Below are 23,792 nucleotides of genomic sequence, written 5' to 3'. Positions count from 1 at the left end.
AGTCTCCGAGCCCTCTCGCTCGGCCCCGGCCGCCGCCGGACCCCGAGGGCCCGGGTCGGCGGGCGCCCGGCTCCCCTCCCGGGGCCCGGTTTCCCCTCCGCCCGCCGGCCCCGGGCCCCGAGCGCGTCTACGACGTCCGTCTCCCCGCTCCCGCCCGGCGGAAGCCCGCCGTCCTCTCGGTCGTCCGTCCCCGTCGACTGCTCTGACTCTGCTCCCTGCCCCGCCCGAGCCCGCCGCCCCGAAACCTCAGCACCACTTCTCGTTGCGAGGAGTTGTTTGTACGCACCAAAGTTGAAAAAAGGTCAAGTCGGTCGGAGGGGAGGGGTGGGAGGAGCGGGAGGAGGGGGGAAGGGACAGGGAACGGCCCCGGGGTCGCGGAGATCACCGGGGCGGCCGGCCCGGCCGGAAACAGCCGAGGTTCGGATTTTGCACGTGAGGGGCGCGGGGGCGCGGACCGCCCACCGCCCCCCCGACCGTCCGGACGTCGGGCGGAGACGCCGCCCGGGTCGCCCGCGGGTCCGACGGGGAATACCGAGAAGGAGCCGCGGCCCTCGGGGGCGGGCGGGCGGGAGGCCGAGGTGAGAGGTCACCCCGGCGGCCCCGCCGCCGCCCCCGGCCCAGCTCGGACAGCACCAGACATCGCGATAGCGAGGGACCCGGAGCGACGGCCGCTCTTCACAGTCCGTGTTCGACTCGCTTGTTTCTGAGATACAGTAGCCCTTTTCCGGTCGCAGCATAGCTTTGCGGTTTCCCCGCCCAAGCCGCCGCGGGGCGTCCGCCGGGAGCGTCTTCCGGCCCCGGAGCCGCGCGTCCTCTCTGGCCTCAGATCCCGGCCCGGCTGAGCACCGTGGGGCCGGTCGGGGCGGAGGCGCCCGGCCCGGGGAGGGGAGAGGGGGTCTCCGGGAGCACCGTCCGCAGCCCCCGGGAGGGGACGGTCCGGGGGGGAGGTGGAGGGACCCCGCTGGCGTTTCCCGGCGGCTCCCCCGGCGACGCCGTCGTTTTAAAAAGAGATCCAATAAATAACGTCTCCCCGACGGCATTAAAAACGGCTCCTCGGGCCGAGGAGGCCGGGGGCCTCCCCGCCCGGGCCCCCGCGACGCTCGGCCGGACGGGTTAAAAACAGACGACCCGACGAACCGAGAAGACGGAGCGCGAAACCCATCGCCGAAAGCCCGAAGAGAAGGAGGTGGAGGAGGAGGAGGAGGAGGAGGAGGAGGAGGAGGAGGAGGAGGAGGAGGAGGAGGAGAGGCGGCCGACGGCCGGGGCGCCGAGGCGGCCCCCGGCTCTAGGTCCAGCGGCTGTAGGGCCCCGTGACCTTGGTGAAGGCGTAGGAGGAGACCGTGACGGCCGTGTCCGTGGGGACGGCCAACGCCCCCCGGGTGGGGACCGGGTCCTTCCTCTCCCCGGGCCGGGGCTCGGCCCCGGCGGCGGCCCCCCACTTGCGCTTCTTGCCGTAGGGCTTGACGTCCGGCTGGCCGAGGCCCAGGCGGGCGGCCTCCTCCTGGCGGGCGCGGGCCCGCTCGGCCAGCTGCTTCACCTTGGCCTCCCAGAGGGCCAGCCCGTGGTTGGGCTGGTTGAGGTTCTTGTGCTGGTAGAAGACGAGGGAGATGCGGGTCGGGTGGCAGCGGTTGGGCTTCTTGAGCGGGGTGGTGGCGTGGAGCTCCCGCCGCGCGCACTCGATCAGGATGGACCCGTGGGCCGGGGCCACCGCCACCCCGCCGATGTTCTCGTCCAGGAAGTTGTGCTCGCTGTCCGACCACACCTCCTCCTCCTCCTCCTCCTCCGCCTCCTCCTCCTTCGGGGCCGCCGCCGGCTCCCCGCCGCCCCCCGGGCCCTCCCCGCCGCCGGCCCCCCCGGGCCCCCGCGGCCCCGAGGGATCCCACGGCGGGCCCTCGGCCTTCGGGGGGCCGGGCGCCGCGGCGGGCGGCGCCGGGGGGAGCCAGGGCGGGGCGGGCGGCCTCCCGGGGGCCCAGGGCCTCTCCCGCCGGAAGGCCGCGGGGCTCGGGTCGCCGCCGCCCGGGCCCCGGGCCTTCTCGGCCGGGCCGGCCGGCGTCCCGGCGCCGAACCGGCAGGGGCTCCAGGCCCGGCCCGGCGGGCCTCCCCCGGGGAAGGCCGCCCCCCACTGGGCCTCGGGGGCGCCGGCGCGGTCCTCCCCGGGGCCGAACCCGCCCCGGCCGCCGCCCGGCCGCTCGGGGGCCGGCTCGCCGGGGCGGGAGCCCCAGAGGAGCCCCGGCCCCCCGCCGTCGCGGGCGGCCGCGGGGACGGCCGCCCGGCCCGGGCCGCCCGCGAACCCGGGCGCGGGGGGCTCGGCCCGGCACGGCGACTCCCCCGGCTCCCGTTTGATGGGCCGGCCGAGGCCCGGGGGGTAGGGGGAGGGGCGGGCCCGCCGGGCCGCGGGCACCGGGAAGCCCGGGCGGCCCGGGTGGGCGGGCCGGTCGTGGCCGCCGCCCCCCGGGCCCGGCCCGCCCCCGGTCGCCGGTTCGGCCGCCTCGGGCCCCCCGTAGCCGGGGGCCGGGGTCGGGGCCCCGAGGGCCCCGAGGGCCCGCGGGTCCGGCTTCTTCTCCGGGCCCCCGGCGGGCGCCCAGCCGCCGCCGGGGGGGGCCCGGGGGGCGCCGCCGTAGCCGAGGAGCCGCGCGGGGAAGACCGGGCCGCCGGCCGCGAAGCCGTAGTAGCCGAAGGGCGGGAGCGGCAGGTCGGAGCGGAAGGCGTTGCCGCCGGGGGCGGGCAGGGCGGGGGGCTCCGCGTAGTAGGGGTGGGCGTGGTAGGCGTAGACGCTGCTCAGGCTGTAGGGGTCTGAGGGCCGGCAGCTGCTGCCCAGCACCGAGTAGCTCTCCACCACGGCGTGGCTACCTCCTCCTCCTCCGCCGCCGCCGCCGCCGCCGAACTGGAGGCAGCTGAAGTGGGTGGGCGGCTCCAGCTTGACGGTGGGGCTGGGGCCCGGCTGCTGGCTCAGCCGGCTCTTCAGGGCCACCCCTGCGGGGGACGAGGGGCGGTGAGCGGGCGGGGACCGCGGAGACGGACCCCGGGGGGGCGGCGGACGGGGGCCTTCCCCAGGGGCAGGGCGGACCCCCCCCCGCCCCTCCCGCTCTTCACCCCCACCGGTGGCCGGGGGGTCCCGGCGGGATCCCGGGGCCCCGTCCGCCGTCACCCCGGACCCAGGGCCTCCCGCCTTCACCCTGCTTGCTGGCACGGTGTCCGTGCGTAATAATAGTAAAGATAGTGAATGACGCCATTTGTTAAGCGCTTACTATGTGCCGAGCACCGTTCTAAGCACTGGGGTGGATACAAGGTCATCGGGTTGTCCCCCGTGGGGCTCGCTGTCTTAATCCCCATTTTCCAGATGAGGTCACTGAGGCACAGAGAAGCGAAGTGGCTTGGCCGAGGTCACACGGCAGACAAGCGGCAGAGTCGGGATTAGAACCCAAGTCCTCAGGCGCCCAAGCCAGGCGCGCGCACGCAAACGTACACCCACGCATAGGTACACACAACGTGCTAACATAGAGATCCCCCAAACACATATATATGCGCACACCTGCCTACACAAAGACCTGCATACAACACACACACACACACACACACACACGAATCGATGATGGACATTTGAGTGCTTACTCTGTGAAAAGCGCTGTACCTAGCTCTTGGAAAAGCACGATACAACAGCCCTCTTGTCCACAAGAAGCTGACGGTCTCCGGAGGAGAGAGACTCTAAAATCCATTAGGGAGTAGGGATAGTAACAGAAGATAAAATCATCTGTACGAGCGCCGTTGGGGCTGGGGTATCACAGAGCCCAAGGGATCCCCGCCCAAAAGTTGAGTCGACACGGAGGGGAGGGCGGAGAGGGGAGATAGAGGGCTTAGTCGGGGAAGGGTCTCGCGGAGGAGATGTGATCTGAGGAGGGTCTTGAAGGGGGAGGGAGCCCCGGGCCCGAGGGGGAAGACGGGCGAGGGGTCGGCGGCGACACAGACGAGATGGAGGCGGAGAGGAGCGGAGGGGGCGGGCTGGGTCGCAGTAGGATTTCGCGGAGGTAAGGGGGGGCGAGGGGGACCGAGGGCCTTAAAGCCGACGGGACGGTTGGACGCGGAGCTGGACGGGCGACCGCCGCAGGTTCCCGAGGAGTGGGGAAACGTGGGCCGAACGGTTCCGTGGAGAGATGATCCGGGCGGCAGGGCGAAGGACGGACGGGAGCGGGGAGGGGGAGGGGGCCGGGAGGTCGGCGGGGAGGCTGATGCGGTCGTCCGGGCGGGACGGGATAAACGCTCGGATTAAGGCGACAGCGGTTCGGACGGAGAGGAAAGGGGGGGGGGGGGGGGTATCAGAGAGGCCGCGAAGGGAGAACGGACGGGAACCGGTGGCCCAAAGAACGTGCGGATCGAGCGAGAGAGATGAGTCTGGAATAACGCCGAGGTTCCAGGCCCGTGAGTCAGAGAGGATGGCGGTGCCGTCTACAATGTGACGGGAAAGTCAGGAGGACGACGGGATTCGGGTGGGAAGACGAGGAGTTCCGTTTTGGATATGTTAAGTTGGGGGTGTGGGCGGGACATTCAAGAAGAGATGTCTTGAAGGCAGGAGGAAATGTGAGACCGCGGAGAGGGAGGGAGATGGGAGCTGGAGATTTGGGAATCATGCGCGTGGAGGTGGCAGTTGAAGCCACGGGAGCGAATGAGTTCTCCGAGGGAGTGGGCGGAGGTGGAGAAGAGAAGGGGACCCAGAGCTGAGCCTTGAGGGACCCCCACAGTCGGGGGGTGGGAGGCGGAGGAGGAGCCCGTGAAAGAGACAGAGCAGGCGCGTTCAGAGGGCCGGGAGGAGAACCAGGAGAGGACGGCGGCGGTGAAGCCGAGGTCGGATAACGTGTCGAGGAGAAGGGGACGGTCCCCGGCGTCGAAGGCAGCCGAGGGGTCGAGGAGGACGAGGATGGAGAAGTGGCCCGTCGGGTTTGGCGAGGAGGAGGTCACTGATGATACTCGAACACACACGCGAGCAGACGGACGCAGAAGCACAAACGGGCGCGCCCGAGGCACGCGCACAAAACGGAGAGGCGCCGGCGGGGATCCCCCCCGGCCCTTCCACCTGAGACACGGATTTTTCATTTCTCCTTGGGTTTTCAGAGAAGCGGCGTGGCTCAGTGGAAAGGGCACGGGCTTGGGAGTCAGGTCATGGGTTCGAATCCCAGCTCTACCACTTCTCAGCTGGGTGACTGTGGGCAAGTCACTTCACTTCTCCGTGCCTCAGTTACCTCGTCTGTAAAATGGGGATGAAGACCGTGAGCCTTACGGGGGCCAATCTGATGACCCTATATCTCCCCCAGCAGCTTAGAACAGTGCTCTGCACACAGTAAGCACTTAACAAATACCAACATCATTATTCTCTGCAGGGGCCCAGTCTGACCCCGACTCCGACACGTGAGGCAGGGAGGGTCATCCCCATTTGCTGGTTGGAGAAACCGAGTCAGAGGGGGCGGCACGGGGGGGGGGGGGGGCACCGTCACGCCACTCAGGGAAGGCCCGAAGGCTTCGCCGTGCTGTCCCCTCCCCAGTGCTTAGTATAACGCTCGGCTCGTGAGAGCTCAATAAATACCACCGATGGAATGACTAGGAAGAGAGGGAGGACGGGAAGCAGGGGGCTTCCTCTCCTGGCCTGGAGGTCGACCAGGGAGCGAGGGTGAGGGGGCGTCTTCAGCCCTGCAGCCTAGGGGGGCTTTAGTCAGAGGACGTGGGTTCTAATCCCGGCTCTGCCACTGTGTCAGCTGTGTGACTCTGGGCAAGCCCTTCACTTCTCTGGGCCTCAGTCACCTTACCTGTAAAACGGGGATTAAAATCCTCAGCCCCACGTGGGACAACCCGATGACCTTCTATCTCCCCCAGCGCTCACAACGGCGCTTGGCACGTAGTAAGTGCTTACCAAACACCATCATCACTGTCGTTACTACTTATTTACGGTGCTCTGCACCCGGTAAAAATGGCAGACACCGCACTGAGCGCCGGGGTGGATTCGAGCAAATCGGGTGGGGACAAGGTCCCCGTCCCCCAACCCCCCGGACGGGCCGTCGGTCGGCGGGGGGAGGGGCGGGGCGGGCGCTGACCTGGGCTGGGCTGCAGCGGGGGGATGTGGGCGGGCTGGGCCTTCTCGGGGCTGAGCATCTTGTCCTTGTGCAGCTTCTTGGCGGCGCTGGCGGCGGCGGCGGCCCTGCGGGCCTGGAGCTGGCGCTGGCGGCAGGACTTGGCGGGCTCGGCCAGGCGGCGGACCTCGCGGGGGAAGGCGGTCAGCACCTGGATGGCCCCGCTGAGCACCTTGGCGCTCTGCCTCTCCTCGCTGCCGAACTCGTCGGTGGGCGCCATCTTGTAGAGCGGCAGCACGTGCAGCTGCTCGTCCTCGGGCAGCTCGCCCACGCTGCGGTTGTCCTCCTTCGTCAACGTGCACACCTGCGCCCCGGCACAGACGGGAGGGCCGCGCTCATTCATCCCACCCTACGTACTGGGCGCCCGCTGGCCGCGGGGCACCGGGCTGAGCGTCGGGGAGGGGACGACGGGGCGGGAAACGGGCACGTTCCCCGGCTCCCGCGGCGCGGGGGGGGGGGGGGGGGGGGGGAGGCGGGCCGGGGATCCGGGGGGTCCGGGCGGGCGGGCGGGCTCACCACGGTGCAGCCGTTGTAGAGGTTATGCTGGTCCTTGTGGGCGTGGGCGCAGAAGTCCATGCAGGCGGTCACCCCGGAGAAGGGCCGACCCTCCCGCAGCCCCAGGCGGCAGTCGATCGCCACGTCCTCGTTGTTCACCTGCCGGGGGAAGAGGGCGGGGGGGCGGGGGAGAGGAGAGTGTCATACGATGATAATCGAGAACCTCGGCGGCGAGAGCCCGGGCTCGGGAGTCAGAGGCTGTGGGTTCTAATTCCGGCTCCGCCACTTGTCCGCTGCGAGACTTCGGGCAAGTCACTTCGCTTCTCTGGGCCTCAGTGACCTCAACTGGAAAACGGGGATGAAGACTGTCAGCCCTACGTGGGATAACCCGATGACCCTGTATCTACCCCAGCGCTCACAACAGTGCTCGGCACACGGTAAGCGCTTAACAAACGCCATTATTACATGAGGCCGCATAACATCCTCCCTGGACTACCCGGAGTGGGCGGTGGGCGGGCCCGGTCCGGCCCCCGGGGGGGTGCCAAGGAGCTGGGCACGGAGGAGGAGGGATCAGAGAAGCGGCGTGGCCTAACGGATAGAGCCCGGGACTGGGAGTCAGAAGGACCCGAGGTCTAATCCCGGCTCCGCCACTTGCCTGCTTTGGGACCTTGGGCAAGACACTGAAGTCCTCTGGGCCTCACTTCCCTCATCTGGTAAAGGGGGATGAAGACCGGGAGCCCCGCGTGGGACAAGGACTGTATCCAACCTGAATAGCTTGGGTCTCCCCAAGTGCCTGGCACATAGTGAGCACCCCTTCTGCTCCTCCTCAACTCCCTCCTCTGCTCTACCCCCTTCCCCTCCCCGCAGCACTTGTCTCTGTACATACTCATTACTCTATTATTTTATCAATGATCTGCATATCTATAATTCTATTTATCTATTTTGATGGTTTCGATGCCCGTCTACTTGTTCCGTTTCATCGTCCGTCTCCCTCTTCTAGACCGTGAGTCCGTTACCGGGTAGGGATCGTCTCTACCTGTGGCCGAACTGTACTTTCCAAGCGCTTACTACAGCTGTCCGCGCACAGTAAGCGCTCGATGAATACGACTGAATGAATGAAGTGCTTAGTGAGCATCGTAAAATACAACAAAACAAAAAGTCCTCAGCCCCGTCCCTGGGAGCGGACCCAGCCAGGATGTCCGGGGGGGGGTGGGAGGGGGTGAGCGTCACCAGAGTGGCATGGAGACCCCCGGCCCCACCAAGCCCACGTGCAGGGCCCGGGGTCCCCTTGGTCAGGCAGTCAGTCGTATTCAATGAGCACTGACTGTGTGCAGAGCCCTGTACTAAGCGCTTGGGAGAGGACAATACAACAGATACATCCCCTGCCCACAACGAGCTTAGGGTCCAGAGGGGGAGACAGACATTAACAGAAAGAAAGAGATGCCAGAGATGGAAGTAAGTGGTGTGGGGCTGGGAGGGGGGATGAAGAAAGGGGGCGCGTCAGGGCGACTCAGAAGGGAGTGGGAGGGGAGGGGAGGAGAGGAGGGCGCGGTCGGGGAAGGCCTCTCGGAGGAGATGGGCCCTCGATAAGGCTTTGAAGGAGGGGAGAGTGATGGTGGGTCGGATACGAGGAGGGAGGGAGGGCGTTCCGGGCCAGAGGTAGGAGGTGGGCGAGAGGTCGGCGGCGAGACAGACGAGCTGGAGGCCCAGGGAGAAGGGTGGCATTAGAGGAGCGAAGTGTGAGGGCTGGGTTGGAGCAGGAGAGCGGCCAGGAGAGGTAGGAGGGGCCCGACAGGCCGCGGCTGAGCGTGCCGGGGGTGGGCCGGGCGGGCCAGGGGAGCGGCGGGGGTGGGCGGAGCGAGGCGGCGGGGGAGGGGGAGGGCTTCTCACCTGATTCTGGTAGGCCTGGGGGGCCAGCCGTTTGTACAGCGGGGCCACCTCGGTGGCCAGGTCCTGGAAACTGTTCCGGAGCACTTCCTCCTGGCGGGGAGAGGGGGCGGGCCGAGCCTCGGTTTCCTCGGTGACACATCCAAACCCCGGCCTGACCACTTCTCCCCCCCCGCTCTCCGGTCACCGGCGGGAGTTCCCGGGCAGAGCCGCCCGAGGGCAGACCGCAGGATCCTCCCGGCCGGCCCCGTCCCGCCCTGGGCAGCTACAGTCTGAGGCCAGCCCCCGGGCCGGGCTCCTACTACACGCAGAGCACTGGGTCCACCTCCCATCCTGTACGTGCCGCTCCAATAATAGTAATTATGACGGTATCTGTTAAGCGCTTACTGTGTTCCGGGCACTGCGCTAGGCGCTGGAGTTACCGGACTAAGCGCTCTACTAGCCGCCCACCATGCGCGCAGCACTCCTCTAGGCACCCGCAGCGCGCAGAGTGCTGCCCTGGCCACCCACCGTGCACAGAGCGCTGTACTGGGCGCCCACCTTGCAGAGCGCTCTACCGGGTGCCCACCGTCCACCGAACACCGTACCGGACGGCCCCACCGTGAGCGGAGGACGGTATCAGATGCCCACCGGGCCCAGAGGATTGTACCGGACGCCACCGTGCCCGGAGTACCATGGCGGGCGCCCTCCGGGGATCCCCCCGGAGACCACCCCCCCGGCCGGCTCACCTCTTTGGGGTTGTCCCCGACCAGGCGGAACTTGCGGGGCGTCTTGCTGCGTGCGTACTTGCAGCCGTTGAAGTACATGCTCCAGGAGCAGCCGAAAGAGAAAGATGCCCCGCACGTGTTCGGGTCTTTGCCTTGGCAGGCGCAGGTCCGGCTGAAAGGGAAACCCCGGGTCAGCGCCTCCGCCCTCCCTCCGTCCACCGCGCCCTGCCCAGCTTCCCCGCTGGCCTCCCCCGGGGAGCGAGTGGGGCGGGGCCGGGAGGAGGAACCTGCACGTTAATTCTGCCGCCGGATGACGGCGGCTCGACCTTCACCGCGTGGCCTCTCCTCTCCGTCTGAACTGGTACCACGCTGATCCAAGCCCTCGTCCTATCCTGTCCCGATGACTCCGTCAGCCTCCTCGCTGACCTCCCCGCCTCCTGTCTCTCCCCCCTCCAGTCCATACTTCACTCTGACGCCTGCGTCATTTCCTACAAAACCCTTCGGTCCGTATCTCCCCCCTCCCCGAGACCCTCCGACGCTTGCCCATCCACCTCCGCGTCAAACAGAGACCGGGCACCGTCGGCTTTAAAGCCCTCCATCCCCTCGCTCCCTCCTTCCTCATCACGCCGTTCGCCTCCTCCAGCCCAGCCCGCACACTCCGCTCCTCTAACGCCAACCTTCCCGCCGTCCCTCCGTCTCGTCTATCTGGTTGCCCACTTCCTGCCTCTGGCCTGGGACGCCCTCCCCGTTCCTCTACGACAGACCACCGCTCTCTCCGCCTTAACGGACCTTGGGAAAAATCACATCACCTCCAAGAGGCCTTCCGTGACTGAGCCCTCATTTCCCCATCTACTGGCCTTCCCTTCGGCACGACCTATGCGGTTGGGTCTGTACCCTTCATCTGGGGTGAAATTTGATTTCCACCCCACTCCCACAGGACTTACATCCGTAGCCACCCGTAGTTTATAATAACGACGGTATCTGTTAAACGCTTACAGTGTGCCAAGCATTATTTCACTTGCTGTCAGTTCCCCGAGGGCCGGGATCACACCTACCAACTCGGTTGTACCGTCCTCCCCCCAAGGGCTTAGTTCAGCGCTCAGCACTCGGTAAGCGCTCAATAAATACGACCGATCGAGAAGCGACCCGGCCTAGCGGCCAGAGCCCGGGCCTGGGAGTCAGAAGGTCACGGGTTCTGATCCCGGCTCTGCCCCTTGTCTGCTGGGTGACCTTGGCCAAGTCACTTCACTTCCCTAGGCCTCGGTTCCCTCGTCTGTCAAATGGGGATGGGGCCTGTGAGCCCAACGTGGGATAGGGACCGCGTCTAACCCGATTTGTTTGTTTCCACCTCAGTGCTTAGAAGAGTGCCTGGCACAGAGTAAGCGCTTAACCAACGCCACAGTTATTATTGAAAAGGAGGAAGAAGAGGAGGAGGAGGGAAGAGTGGTGCGGCTGGGGGGCGAGGGGGTGCCCTGAGGGTCCCGGTTTGCCCGCCTCCTGGTGCCCAGCCTGACGGGTGGTGATTCGTTCAGTCCGCGGCCCCGGTTCTCCAAGGCCCGGTCCCTCGCCGCCACCGCGCCCCCGAGTCGCCCGCCACCCGCCTCGGCCCCCTCCGTGATCGGCACGGCGCCCGGCGTGGGGCCCACGGACTCACTCGTCGTTGAGTCCGCAGCGTCGGCTGGTGGGGTTCCCGAGGCGGCGCAGGGTGTCTGTGAGCTCGCGGTAGAGGGCGTCGCCGAGGCTGCGCGGGATGCCCTCCCAGGCCAGGATGAGGATGACCAGGACGGCGTGTTGGCAGCGGTGCCCGGCCCTCTGACGCACCAGGCACAGCAGCTTCTCCTCCGGGCTGTGGCGCCTGATCACCTGCCGCCAGCGCGGGGCGGGGACACCGGGAGGGCGGGGGGAGAAGGGGAGAGGGGGCCGCGCCGTCAGTCCGGGACCACTGACCGCCCCGGCGCCCGCGGGGCCCCCGAGCCCAGGCCGGCTCCGACCCACCCTCCCCATCCCTCCAGTGCCCGGCACAGCGCTCAGCGCACAGTGCGTGCCCGACCTCTCTCGGAAGGAAAGGGACCTGGACAGCACGGTCCACCTCCCCAGCCCCGGGCAGAGAAGCCAGCGCTGTCCTTCTCCAGGGGACAGGCCGGGAGGAGAGGGCTGGACAGAGATGGAAGGGGAGAGGACGGGGGGAGAAGTAGACAGGGCGTGAGGGACAGAGAGGAAAAGGAAGGAGAAAGAGAAGGACACAGGGAAGAGGAAGGAGAGATGACGGAGGAAGAGGGAAAGAGGGCACGAGGGAGAGACAGAGGATGAAGGAAAGAAGAAAAAGGAGAAAGAGAAGACAAGGAGGAGCAGGAGGGAGAGAGATGGAAGAAGAGATGGTAGAGGGAGGACATGAGGGAGAGAGGGAGAGAGAAGAAAAGAGACAAGAAGGAAAGAGAAAGGGTTGGGGGACAGGGAGGAGAGGCAGGAAGAGACGATGGAGGGAGAGGAAAGAGGACATGAGGGAGAGAGGCAGAGAGCGGATGAAGGAGAGAGGAAAAGAAAGGAGAAGGAGAGGGAGCCAGGGAGGAGAGAGATGGGGGGGAGAGAGAGAAAAAATGATGGATGAAGACAGAGAGGATGAGAGAGAGAAGAAAAAGGAGAAAGAAAGGAAGGCAGGAAGGAGGAGGAGGGAGACAGATGGAAGGAGAGATGGTGGAGGGAGAGAGAACATGAGGGAGAGAGAGAGAGAGGATGAGGGAGAGGAAATGGAGAGAGAAAAAGGTGACAGGGAGGAAGGGGAGAGAGGGAAGGAGAGACGATGGAGGGAGAGAGGGAGACACGAGGGAGAGAGACGGAGAGAGGATGAGGGAGAGGGAAAGGAAGAGGGGAGGGAGATACAATGGAGAGAGACACAGAGAAGATGAGGGAGGGACAGAAAGGAAAGGGAAAGAGAAAGAGAGGGGAGACAGGCAGGAGGGGGGAGATAGGGAGGGAGAGATGACGCAGAGGGAAAGACGACATGAGGGAGGGAGAGAGAGGATAAGGGAGAGAAGAAAAGGAAGGAGAAAAGGGGAGAGAGGGAGGAGGAGGAAGAGAGAGGGAGGAGAGACAATGGAGGGAGATGAAAGGACATGAGGCAGAAAGAGAGGATGAGGGAGAGGAAAAGGAAGGAAAAAGAGGGGAGACAGGGAGGAGGGGGTGAGAGAAGGAGAAAGGACATGAGGGAGAGAGACAGAGAGGCTGAGGGAGAGAGAGGAAAGGGAAGGAGAAAGAAGGAGAGACAGGGAGGAGGAGGGAAGGAGACGATGGAGAGAGGGAAAGAGGACACGAGGGAGAGAGAAAGAGAGAGGAAAAGAAGAGGAAGAGGGAGGAAGGAGAGCAGGAGGGAGAGAGGGGAGAGACGATGGCTGGAGAAAGGGAGACTGATAGGGAATGAGGGAGAGGGGAAAAGGAAGGGGAAAGAAGGAGGGAGGAGAGGGAGAGAGAAAAAGAAGATGAAAGAGGGAGAGAGGGAGGAGGGAGGGAGAGATGGAGAGAGGATGGATGGAGAGAGAAAGATGGAAGAATGAGGGGGAGAAAAGGAAGGAGAAAGTAGAGCGGGTGAAGGGAGGAGGAGGGGGGAGAGAGCAGAGGCCTTCCCAAGCTAATTAATCCTCATCATAGCATCCCACCCACCCCTGCCACTTACACACATTTTGGGTCGTTTATTCTATTTACCTCATCGTCTCTATATTTATTTATTCATTTTTACCACACTGGGAATTCCAAGATGTAACGATTCGCTCCCCCAGCAAGGCACTGATACACAATATTATATCCAATCAGTGGAATGATCGCTGCATCTCCCACCAACCCTGAACTTCTACCGATCGCCCTTGGTTTCACGGGTGGCACTGAACATTCAAACACCTAGGGAAGTGCCCTGCGCCGAGAAGGTGCCCAGTAGTCATGGGATCTCATCTGCTGTGTGACCACGGGCAAGTCACTTCACCTCTCTGGGCCTCGGTGACCTCTCTAAAATGGGGATGAAGACCGTGAGCCCCCGCGGGAGGGGGACTGTCCAACCCGATGAGACTGTATCTACCCCAGCTCTTAGTACGGTGCCGGCCACCTATCAGGCGTTTAACCAATACCGTAAAAAATGAGACAAAAAGAAAGACCACCTGCCTCTCACAGCCCCCACACCCTGTCACCAAAATGTCCACCCTCGGTTCCCTGACCCTCGCTGGGCTGTGTGGTGGGATCAGATGTCACCGGGACGGTGAGTTTGCGTAGGTCTGTTTTGTTCTGCTTCGCCTCGCCGTCCGTCTCTCCCGTTTAGCCCGTGAGCCCGTCGTCGGGCAGGGATTGTCTCCATCTGTTGCCCAACTGTACATTCCAAGCGCTTAGTACAGTGCTCCGCACCCAGTAAGCGCTCCATACGATCGAACAGATCCATACACCTCGAGGTCGGGGGCGTCTCTATTAACTCTACTGTCTCCCAAGCGCTTAGTTCAGTCCTCTAAGCCCTGTAGGCTGCCGGGTCTTTGAAAGCAAGGATCGTATTAACAAAAATTACGGTACCTGTTAAGGTCTTGCCGAGTGCCAAGCACCGGGCTAAGCACTGGGCTAGGTACACGTTAATCAAGTTGGACGCAGTCCATGTCCCACATCTGTGGAAAGAGCCCGGCCTTAGGAGTCAGAGGTCATGGGTTTTAACGTCGGCTCCTCCACCTGTCAGCTGTGTGACTTTGGGCAAGTCATTTCATTTCTCGGTCCCTCAGTGACCTCATCTGGAAAACGGGGATTAAGACTGTGAGCCCCACGTGGGACAACCTGATGACCCCGGATCTACCCCAACGCTTAGAACAGTGCTCGGCACACAGTAAGCACTCAACAAATACCAACGTCATTATTATTATTATTATCTGGTTCACCGTCTTAATCCCCATTTGACAGATGAGGTAACTGGGGCTCTACTGTACCCTCCGCAGCGGTCCTGCTCGGCACACGGTGAAACGTCGGCTCCTCGAGGGCAGCGATCGTGTCAACTGACTCTAGTGAGGTCTCCCGAGCGCTCGGTACAGTGCTCTGCGTCCCGTAAACCGGCAGCTCCTTGCGGGCGGGGATCTACTCTCTTCCGTCCTCTCCCCCAAGCGCTCAGCACCGTGCTCTCCCCCTCTGGGCCGTAAGCTCGCTGTGGGCTGGGAATGCGTCTGTTCTTTCGTTATGCCGTCCTCTCCCGGACGCTTAGTACAGCGCTCTACACACCGTAAGCGCTCAATAAGTACAATCAACTAACGGACTGACGAGTCCAAACACTTATCCCATGATCCCTCGATGACTCGATTCCCGGCCCGGAATCCCACCCCCTTCTACCTCACCTCGCTGCTCTCCTACTGCGACTCGGCTCGGACACTCGGCTCCTCTAATGCCAACGACCCTGTCCCCGGGCCTCCATCTCGTCTACCTCGACGCCGACCCCTCGCCCGCCTCCCCCCTCTGGTCCGGAACACCTTCCCTCCTCAGATCTGACCGATGATGACTCTTCCCCATCTTCAAAGCCTTACTGAAGGCCCATCTCCTCCAAGAGGCCTTCCCTGACCGCTCCCTCCTTTCCTCTTCTTCCACTCCCTTCTGCATCACCCTGACTCGCTCCCCTTACTCATCTCCCCGTCCCGGCCCCACACCACTTACGTCCATATCCGTCATTTCTTTATTTCCATTCACGTCTGTCTCCCCATCTAGACAGTTAGCTTGCTGCAGGCAGGGAATGTGCCAATCTATTGCTTTATTTTCCTCTCCCAAGCTCTGCACACAGTAAGCTCTCAATAAATACGACCGAGTGAGTATCTGTCTGCGCTCCCCCGGCTCGGAACTCCCGCCCTCCGTCCGTCCATCCCTCCGTCCGTCCCGGGAGCGGTCGGCGCGCACGCTCTCCCACTGGCAAATCCCCCCGGGTTCCCACCCCGTCCGTCCGGCTTTCCCCAACGGGACTACAGCATCCCGCGTGCATCCCCGCCCCCACTGCGGAGCTGGGGGGCCTAGGTCACCACCCCCCACAGCCCCCTGAGGGGCCTCTCAGTCAGGGGCCACCCCCCACCACTCTATCTGAAACAATAATAATAATAATAATGTTGGTATTTGTTAAGCGCTTACTATGTGCCAAGCACTGTTCTAAGTGCTGGGGTAGTACAAGTTAATCAGGTGGGACACGGTCCCTGTCCCACACGGGGCTCACACTCAAGCCCCATTTTACAGATGAAATGACAGAGGCCCAGACAAGCGAAGTGACTTGCCCGAGGTCACACGGCAGACAAGTGGCAGAGCCGGGATTAGAACCCACGACCTTCTGACTCCCAGGAACGGGCTCTGGCCACTGTGCCAGGCTGTTTCCCAAGGAATAATAACAACAACAACATCAGTATTTGTTAAGCGCTATGTGCCGAGCACTGTCCGAAGCGCTGGGGTAGATACGGGGGAATCGGGTTGTCCCACGCGAGGCTCACAGTCATCATCCCCACTTTCCAGATGAGTGAACTGAGGCACCGAGAAGTGAAACGACTTGCCCGAAGTCGCCCAGCTGACAGGTGGTGGAGTCGGGATTAGAACCCGTGACCTCTGACTCCTAAGCCCAGGGTTCTTCCACTGAGCCACGCTGCTTCTCTGTCTACTGGAAAGGAACGCGTGGGGGAGATGCACAAGATAAAGGGACACAGAAAACTGGGGGGGGGGATTCACAGATCGACCCATCGATGGATCACTGAGCGTGTACTGTGGGCAGGGCACTCTCCTGACCCCTTGGAAGAGTCCCACAGAGTCCAACAGAGTTTGTAAACACGACCCCCTGCCCTCAAGGGGTCTTCTGTGTGCAGAGCCTACTTCCTACTGAGAGCTCCCCTCCTCCAAGAGGCCTTCCCAGACTGAGCTTCCCCTTTTCCCTCTGCTCCCTCCCCTTCTCCCTTCACCTCCTCTCAGCTAAGCCCGCTTCCCCTCTGCTCCGCCCCCTCTCCCTTCCCCTCCCCTCAGCGCTGCGCTCCTTTTATATATTTTTATTACCCTATTTATTTGTAGATGAGGCGTCCATCCCCTTGATTCTATCTATCGCGATGACGTCGTCTTGTTTTTGCCCTTCCGTCTCCCCCGATTAGACTGTGAGCCCGTCATCGGGCGGGGATGGTCTCTGTCGCCGAACTGTATATTCCAAGCGCTTAGTACAGTGCTCTGCACATAGTGAGTGCTCTATGAATACTACCGAATGAATGAATGAACCAACATTTGGGAGAGTCCAAAAGAATCGGTCACGGTCCCTGTCCTCGAGGAGCTGACGGTCTACTGTGCGCAGAGCACGGGACTGAGCGTTCGGGGGAATCCACTGCTGTCAGCAGACACTATCCCTGCCCACAGGGAGCTGACGGTCCAATAGGGGAGCCGAGAAACAGACAGGAAAATAAAGCCCAGGTAGGGGAAGCAGCAGAGCGTGTCAAGGTCGGTGCAGACGAGAGGTGCTTTCTCTTCCTTTCTCTCCCTCCCACTCTCCCTCTCCCCCCCCTCCCCGCCCCCACGCAGCCGGGTGCCGCCGCAGACCCTTACCCACTTGGCGATGGGGCAGCCCCTGGAGCTCTTCCCCTCCTTCCCGGTGTAGATGACCTTCTCGATGCGGACGGCCTCTCCCTTCTCTCCGTACCTGCGGGCCCGGGGGGGAGAACGCCGCCGGCCGTCAGCCCGGCCCGGGGACCCTCCCCGCCGGGGAAAGAGGCCGGCCCGCCCGCCCCGTCTCCCGTCCGGCCGGGGGGCCGGCACTCACCGCTCCTCCATGAGCTCCCGGATGGACGCCACGGTGGGCCCGGCGCCCAGGTGGGTGTAGTACGGACCCTCGTCCTTCTCCACAATTTGCTCTGCGGGGGGAGGGAGGAGGTGAGCGGGGGGCGGCACCCGACCGGCCAGGTTCTCCAGGGGCCCGCTAGGGACAGGGGAAGCCGGGCCCCCGCGGCCTGTCCGCCCGGGGGGGGGGTCGGTCCCGAGAGGAGCGCCACGGTTAAAGACGGGCCGGGCGTCGGCCCCTCGCTTTCCGGAGGGGGGAGCCTTCCCCCGGTGGCTCCGCAGAGGGAGAAGGGGGTGCTCTCCCCCGGCAGGCTTGTCGCCGGCTTCGCCGGCGCGGGGCGGCGTTGATGAGAGCGGTCGGTCCGGCCCACGTGGGCCAGCGGGGACGGTCCCGCGGGACGGGGGCACCTAAGCCGAACGGCACAACGGCCGCCGCGACCTCCGTCCGGGTCCTCCGGGGTCCCACCAGGAGAGACGAGCCCGCGCCATCTCGCGCGCCCGGGATCCAGCGGGATCCAGCACCCCAGAAGGAGATCCACCCGCGCCGCTCCCGGCCGAGAGGCTACCGAGCCTGGCGTCGCTGGAGCCGCCGCCCAGAGCCCCGCGCCGGCTCCCGGCGGCCCGCCGCTGGTCCCGGGCGGCGGACCCCTGGCTCCTCCCCACCCCCACGGATACCCGGCCTCCTCGTGCCCCGCGCCACGCCCTCGCCGTGGGAATCTGGGGCGGGGGTGCCACCGACGCCCGCTTTACAGCCGGGTGTTCCCGGACCGCTTCCTCCTCCTCCCCGAGCTGCCCAAACCCAGCCCGGACCCGGTCTCCAACTCGGCAGAGAGCCGAGAGCAGTGGGGGAGGAAGAGGAGAAGCCCGGGTGAGCCCCGCTGCTTCCTCTTCCGCCCCCTTCTCCCAGATTCCATCCCCCGGGCCCCGGGCCCCGGTGCCCAAAATGGGGGGCGGCACCCGGTGGCCATCACAGCCAGCAGCGCGGAGAACCGGAGACCGAAACCGGCCAAACCGACCCGACCGGTCTGCCTGGCGGAGAGGAGAGGAGAGAAGGCCTCACCCATCCGTACGTCCCCCGGGCATCGCCCGGCGCCTGCCCGCCCCCCGCCCGCCTACGGGGCCCATCGAGCGCCCTACGGGGCCGAGCCCGGCACTCCGAAGGGGCCCGGCCCGGTGCTCGGCTCCTTAGGGCACCTACCCCAGCAGCCAGCTTCCCACGGGGACCGGCCTGACGTTTCACAGAAGCCCGGCCCGGTGCCCGGCTCCCTAGGGGACCCAGCCTGGCACTCCACGGGGGCTCAACCTGGTCGCCTGGCACTCCACAGGGGCCCAGCCCGGCGCCCGACTCCCCACGGAGCTCAGCCTGGCACTCCACAGGGCCCCAGCCCAGGGCTCGGCTCCTTACGGCACCCACCCCGGCAGCCAGCTTCCCACGGGGCCCGGCCTGGCATCTCACGGAGGCCCAGCCCGGTGCCCGGCTCCCTGGGGGACCCGGTCTGGCACCCTACGGGGGCCTAGCCCGGCGCCCGACCGGTCCCGGCCCCCTAGGAGACCCAGCCTGACACTCCTCAGGGGCTCAACCTGTCAGGCTGGCACTCCACGGGGGCCCACGGGGGCTCGGCTGGACGCCCGCCTCCCCACCGGGGGCCCGGCCCGGTGCCCGGCTCCCCACCGGGGGCCCGGCCCGGGGTCCGGCTGGCCACGGGACCCGGTGGCCGGCGGGGGAGGAAGGCGTCGGCGTCAGTCGGCGCAGCAGCCGCACTGAGGGTCGGTGAGCGGCCGGGCTGGCGCTCGCCCCCATCAGTCACCTCGGAGGGAACCGGAAACCCAGAGGGAAGGAGGCGCCGGCCACCCCCGCCCCCCGCGCTTCCGACCCCGTCCCTTCACACCTCAGCAAAACACTCGCCCTCTCCCTTCTCCCCTCCCTGAAGGCCACCTTCAACCGTCTGCCCTCCGATGGCTTCTTAACCACTACTTTCAAACACTCCCACGTCTCCCCTAGCCTTAGAAAATCCTCCCTTGACCCCCCCGGGGCTCCCTCCGGTTACGGCCCCATCTCCCTCCTCCCTGTCCTCTCCAAACTCCTTGGGCGATCTGCCTACACCCGCTGTCTCCAAGGCCTCTCCTCGGGCCCCGACCTGGCTTCCGTCCCCTCGGCTCCACGGAGACGACCTCCTCGGAGGTCCCCGGTGACCTCCTCTCCAAACCCAACGGCCTCTACTCCATCCTAATCCTCCGCGGTCTCTCATCTGCCTCTGACGCCGTGGACCACCCTCGCCCCTCAAGATCCTCCAGCGGTTGCCCGGCCACCTCCGCGTCGGACAGAAACGCCTCACCGTCGGCTTCGAAGCCGTCCAATCCCTCGCCACCCCCACCTCGCGCCTCCCTGCTCTCCTACCCCAACCCAGCCCACGCACCCCGCTCCTCCGACGCTCACCTTCTCAGCGCGCCCCCGCCCCGCCTCCGTCGCCACCGACCTCTCGCCTGAAGGAGGCCACCTCCTTCCTCATAACCCACAGACGACGACTCTCCTCCCGCTTCAAAGCCTGACTGAAGGCCCCTCTCCTCCAAGAGGTCTTCCCCGCCTAAGCCCCCCCCCCCCCCCTCGCCCTCTCCCTGCCGCGTCCCCCGACTCGCTCCCTTTCTTCATCCGCCCCTCAGCCCCGCACCGCTCGTGTCCACAGCTCTCATTTCTCTATTTCTATTCTCGTCCGTCTCCCGCTCCGGACCGTCAGCTCACTGTGGCGGGGGACGTGTCCGTCAACTGTTCTACTGTGCTCTCCCAAGCGCTTCGTCTGCACACGGTGAGCGCTCGATAAATAGGACCGAATGAGTAAATGAGCGAAAGGGACCCCTGAGCCCCTTCCTCCGGGAGGAACCCAAGAGGCCAGTGCAAGCCCCCGCCCGCCCCGCCCGGAGCCCGGGGTTGGGGGACGGGGGCGGGGAGGTCACTGACCGACACAGTCGCAGGTGGGGAACTCGGCCTGGGCTCTCTTGGCGGGGGTGTCCAGGAGGCTCTTGGTGGGCGTGTCTAGGTATTTGAGGGGCGACTCCAGGAAGCCGCTCAGAGAGGGGGCGAGCGGGGTCTGGGGCTCGGCCGGGGCGGCCTCCGAGGGCAGGCAGGTGGTGGACAGCACCATCACGGCCCCCGACGTCTCCAGCTTCATCTGCTTCGGGGAGCGGGAGGCCCAGAGGCCCTCGGGGGGCGGCGGGGTCGGGGGGCGGGGGGCCGCGGGCCGCTCCTCGGGGGTGGGGGAGGGGGGCGGCGGGGGCGGCAGCCCGAAGCCGTCCCCGAACTCCGCCTCGAACTGCCGGATCAGCTCTTCCAGCTTGGCGTCGTGGGCGGGCGGGGCGTCGGGCGGGGCGTCGGGCAGGCCTCCGGGCGGCGAGCCGGCCAGGCCGGGGGGCGGGCTGCGGGAGCCCATTTCCTGAGTTGGGGGGGGCGTCACGGCGCCCCCCGACGGGCTAGGTGCAAAAAGCGCGGGGGAGGGAGCTGGGGGGGGCCAGGGGCCCGGCGGGGGAGGGGGCCCGGGGGCCGGGGGCGGCGCGGGGCGCAGCCCCTCCAGACTGATCTGCCGCAGGGGCGGGAAGAGGAGCTGGGCCTCGCGGGCCTTGGACTTCTTGATCTGGACCGGCTTGCGGGGCGCCGGCCTGAGCCCGGGGGTCCCCCCCGCCGCGGCGGTCCCCAGCTTCCTCCTCTTCTCCTTGGTCGGCCCGTCGGGGGACGGGGACGGGGTCGGGGAGGGGGCGGGGGCCGGGCCGGGGACCCACCAGCCGGGCGCGGGCGCCTCGGGGGCCTCGGGCGGCCCCGGCTCCGCGAAGAGGCTCCGCCGGTGATGCAGGTGCCGCTGCAGGGCCGACTGGGCCCGGCGGTGGGAGTCGGGGGCCGCCGGGGGCGGGGGCGGGGGCGGGGCGGCCTCCCCCCGGGCCCGGGGCCCGGCGGCGGGCTCCGGCGGCGGCCCCGAGGCGGCCCGGACGAGGTCGCCGGCCGGACCCAGCAGCTGCTCCAGTTGGGACATGGGGTCCGAGGGCGGACCCGACGGGCCGGGAGGCCCGGGCGGCCAGGAGGCCGGGGGCGCGGCCGCCGGCGGCGGCGGGGGGGTCTCGGGGCCCCAGGGCCGGGGCGGGGCCGGGGCCGGGGGGCGCAGGAAGGGCGGCGGGGGCAGGGCCTCGGGGAGGGGCCAGGCGGGCGCGGGCTGGGGGAGGGTGGAGGAGAGCTGGGTCAGGGCCTCGATGGCGATGGCCGTCTGCAGGCTCAGGTTCTTCTCCTTGGCGATGCTCAGGGCGCTCTGGGACAGAGGGAGACCCCCGGGGCCCGCGGGGACGGCCGGGGAGGGGGCGGGGGCGGGGGGCGGACCGGGGGCCGGGGGGAGGCCGGGGGCGGGGGGGAGGCCGGGGACCGGGGGGAGGCCGGCATCGTGGGGGAGGCCGGGCCCCGGGGCCTGGGGGGGCCGGACCCCCGCGGTGCGGATCTTGGTCTGGAGCCAGTCCAGGTAATCGGGGCAGTCGGGGCCGTCGCAGTTGCAGTGGGGCGGCTTCAGGCCGTGCCGGGCCAGGGCCAGGGCGGCCTGCAGGGCGTCCAGGTCCTCGGCGGGTCCCGGCTCCCGCCCGGAGCCCTCGGCGGGCCGGCCGCCCAGGGCCCCGTACGACACGGCCTCCGCCACCGCCGAGAAGGCCACCAGGTCGCGGGCATCCTCCAGGCGGGCGGCGTGGGCGGGGGCGGGCTCCCAGCCGGGCTTCTTCTGGCCCCCGTGTAGGCCGGGCCCGGCGGGCTCGCCGGCCCCGTTGAGCGGGCCCGGGCCGCTCGGGGGCCGCGGGTCGCCGGGCGGCGGCCGCCCCGCGTCCATCCGGGCCGGGGCCGGGCCATCAACCGCGCCGCCCTCCGAGCCTGTCTGGGAGGAAGGAGGAGAGGAGAGGGCGAGGGTTAATTAAGCCTGACATCCGGGGGCCGCGGTCTCCCCCCCTCCCGAGCCGCCCCGCCCGCACCCCCTCCGGGCCACCTCCTGCCGCCCCGCTCTCTGCCCCGTCCCCTCCGGCCTCCCAGAGCCCCTCCCGTCCAGGGACCCCGCCCCCTCCGGTCTCTTCTCACACGCCGACCCCCGAAAGGCGATTTCAAACCCCCGGGGCGGTGGCTCCGGCCGTCGGCCCTCCGGGCCCCGGTCTCCCAGAGTCCCGTCCCCGCCGCCGGCTGAGCCGGAATGACGCTATTCGACCCCGGTGCCCGAGAGGCACCGGTTACGCGCCCGGCGCTGTGCCGGACGCTAGGGTCGGGACGACAGGACCGAGTCGGACACAGTCCCCGTCCCACACGGGGGCCTAAGGGGGAGGGAGAGTGGGAATTCAATCCCCAGTTTACAGTTGCGTCGGTCGGGTGGGGGGTGTTTACCGAGCGCTCACCGGGTGCGGAGCACTCACTCCACTGAGCACTCGGGAGACTATGCTAGAACAATACAACGGGCACGTTTCCCGCCCGCAGCGAGCTGACGGTCTGGAGGTGAGGAGACAGAGGGAAATAGAAATAAATAAAATGACAGCTCTGGACGTAAGTGGTGCGGGGTGGGAGGGGGGGAAGAGCCAAGGGAGCGGGTCGGGGCGTCGCAGAAGGGAGCGGGAGCTGAGGAAAACTGGGGCTCAGTCAGGGAAGGCCTCTTGGAGGAGACGGGCCTTCAGTAAGGCTTTGGAGGGGCTGGGGAGAGTCGTGGTCCGCGGGATTTTGAGGAGGGAGGGCCCCCCGGGCCGGAGGCGGGAAGCGGGCGCGACGAGACCGACGAGGTCGAGGTACGGAGAGAGGGTGAGCGTCGGGAGACCGATGGCCCGAGAAGGGAAGCGACTCCCCCGGGGCGGCCCGGCGGGCGAGCGGCCGAGGCGGGGATCGGAACCCGGGGCCTCCGGCCCCGGGCCGGGGATCTTTTCACTCGGCGGCGCCGCTTCTGCCATCCCGACCCCGCCCCCGGCCCGGCTGTCGCGGCCGATCCTCGTCCTCCCACGCGCCGGGCTATTTCGCCATCTCGGCGGGACCCCGCTCTACCCGTTTCTCCTCCCACTCCCACCGGGCCCCGCCTGCCGCCGGCTCCCCGGGAGCCGCCATCGCGTCTCCTAATCCCGTCGGGCTCTCCCCGGCGCTCGGTACGGCGCTCCGCACACAGCGGCGATCGCGGTCTGTTGGACTCTCCCAAGCGCTCCGTCCGGCGTCCCGCACACCGCGGACTGTCGGCTCCCCGAGGGCGAGGGACCGTGTCCGCCGAAGCTCTTCCGAACTCTCCCAGCGCTCGGTACAGTGCTCCGCACCCGGCGGACCGTCGGCTACCCGGGAGCGGGGATCGCGTCTATCGATCCTACCGGACTCTCCCGGCACTCGGTACGGTCCTGGGCACCCGGCAGACTGTCAGCCCCCGGGGAGCAGGGAATCGTGTCTACTAAATTCCACTGGACTCTCCCAAGCACACGGAAGACTGTCAGCCCGCTGGGAGCGGGGATAGAGAAGCAGCGTGGCTCAGCGGAAAGAGCCCGGGCTTGGGAGTCAAGAGGTCATGGGTTCGAATCCCGGCTCTGCCACCTGGCAGCTGGGTGACTGTGGGCGAGTCACTTCGCTTCTCTGGGCCTCAGTGACCTCATCTGTAAAATGGGGATGAAGACCGGGAGCCCCACGTGGGATAACCCCATCACCCTGTACCTACCCCAACGCTTAGAACAGTGCTCTGCATCTAGGAAGCGCTTAAATACCAACATCATCATCACTGACTCTACTGAACTCTCCCAAGCGCTCAGACCGGTGTTCCGCCGACGGTAACCTGTCAGTTCC

The 23,792-nt window shown here is 66.6% G+C and overlaps 1 protein-coding gene across 1 annotated transcript; it reads right to left on the bottom strand.

Moving 5' to 3' along the window:
• Positions 1-669: 669 nt before the first annotated feature.
• Positions 670-23,078, bottom strand: TET3 (tet methylcytosine dioxygenase 3). The gene is made up of 13 exons (XM_029065991.2): positions 23,019-23,078; positions 21,160-21,882; positions 20,762-20,850; positions 19,947-20,713; positions 16,974-17,064; positions 16,760-16,853; positions 10,860-11,068; positions 9,227-9,377; positions 8,502-8,591; positions 6,633-6,770; positions 6,081-6,420; positions 1,898-2,973; positions 670-1,804 (listed from the first exon to the last, which is right to left on the bottom strand). The coding sequence occupies exons 1-13, from the start codon at positions 23,076-23,078 to the stop codon at positions 1,286-1,288; spliced, it is 4,347 nt and encodes a 1,448-aa protein (XP_028921824.1). The 3' UTR covers positions 670-1,285.
• Between the last annotated feature and the right edge of the window lie 714 nt (positions 23,079-23,792).

This window comes from Ornithorhynchus anatinus, chromosome 5 (assembly GCF_004115215.2).
Source record: "Ornithorhynchus anatinus isolate Pmale09 chromosome 5, mOrnAna1.pri.v4, whole genome shotgun sequence".
Lineage (NCBI taxonomy): Eukaryota > Metazoa > Chordata > Mammalia > Monotremata > Ornithorhynchidae > Ornithorhynchus > Ornithorhynchus anatinus.
This window is presented reverse-complemented; position numbering and strand designations above follow the sequence as displayed.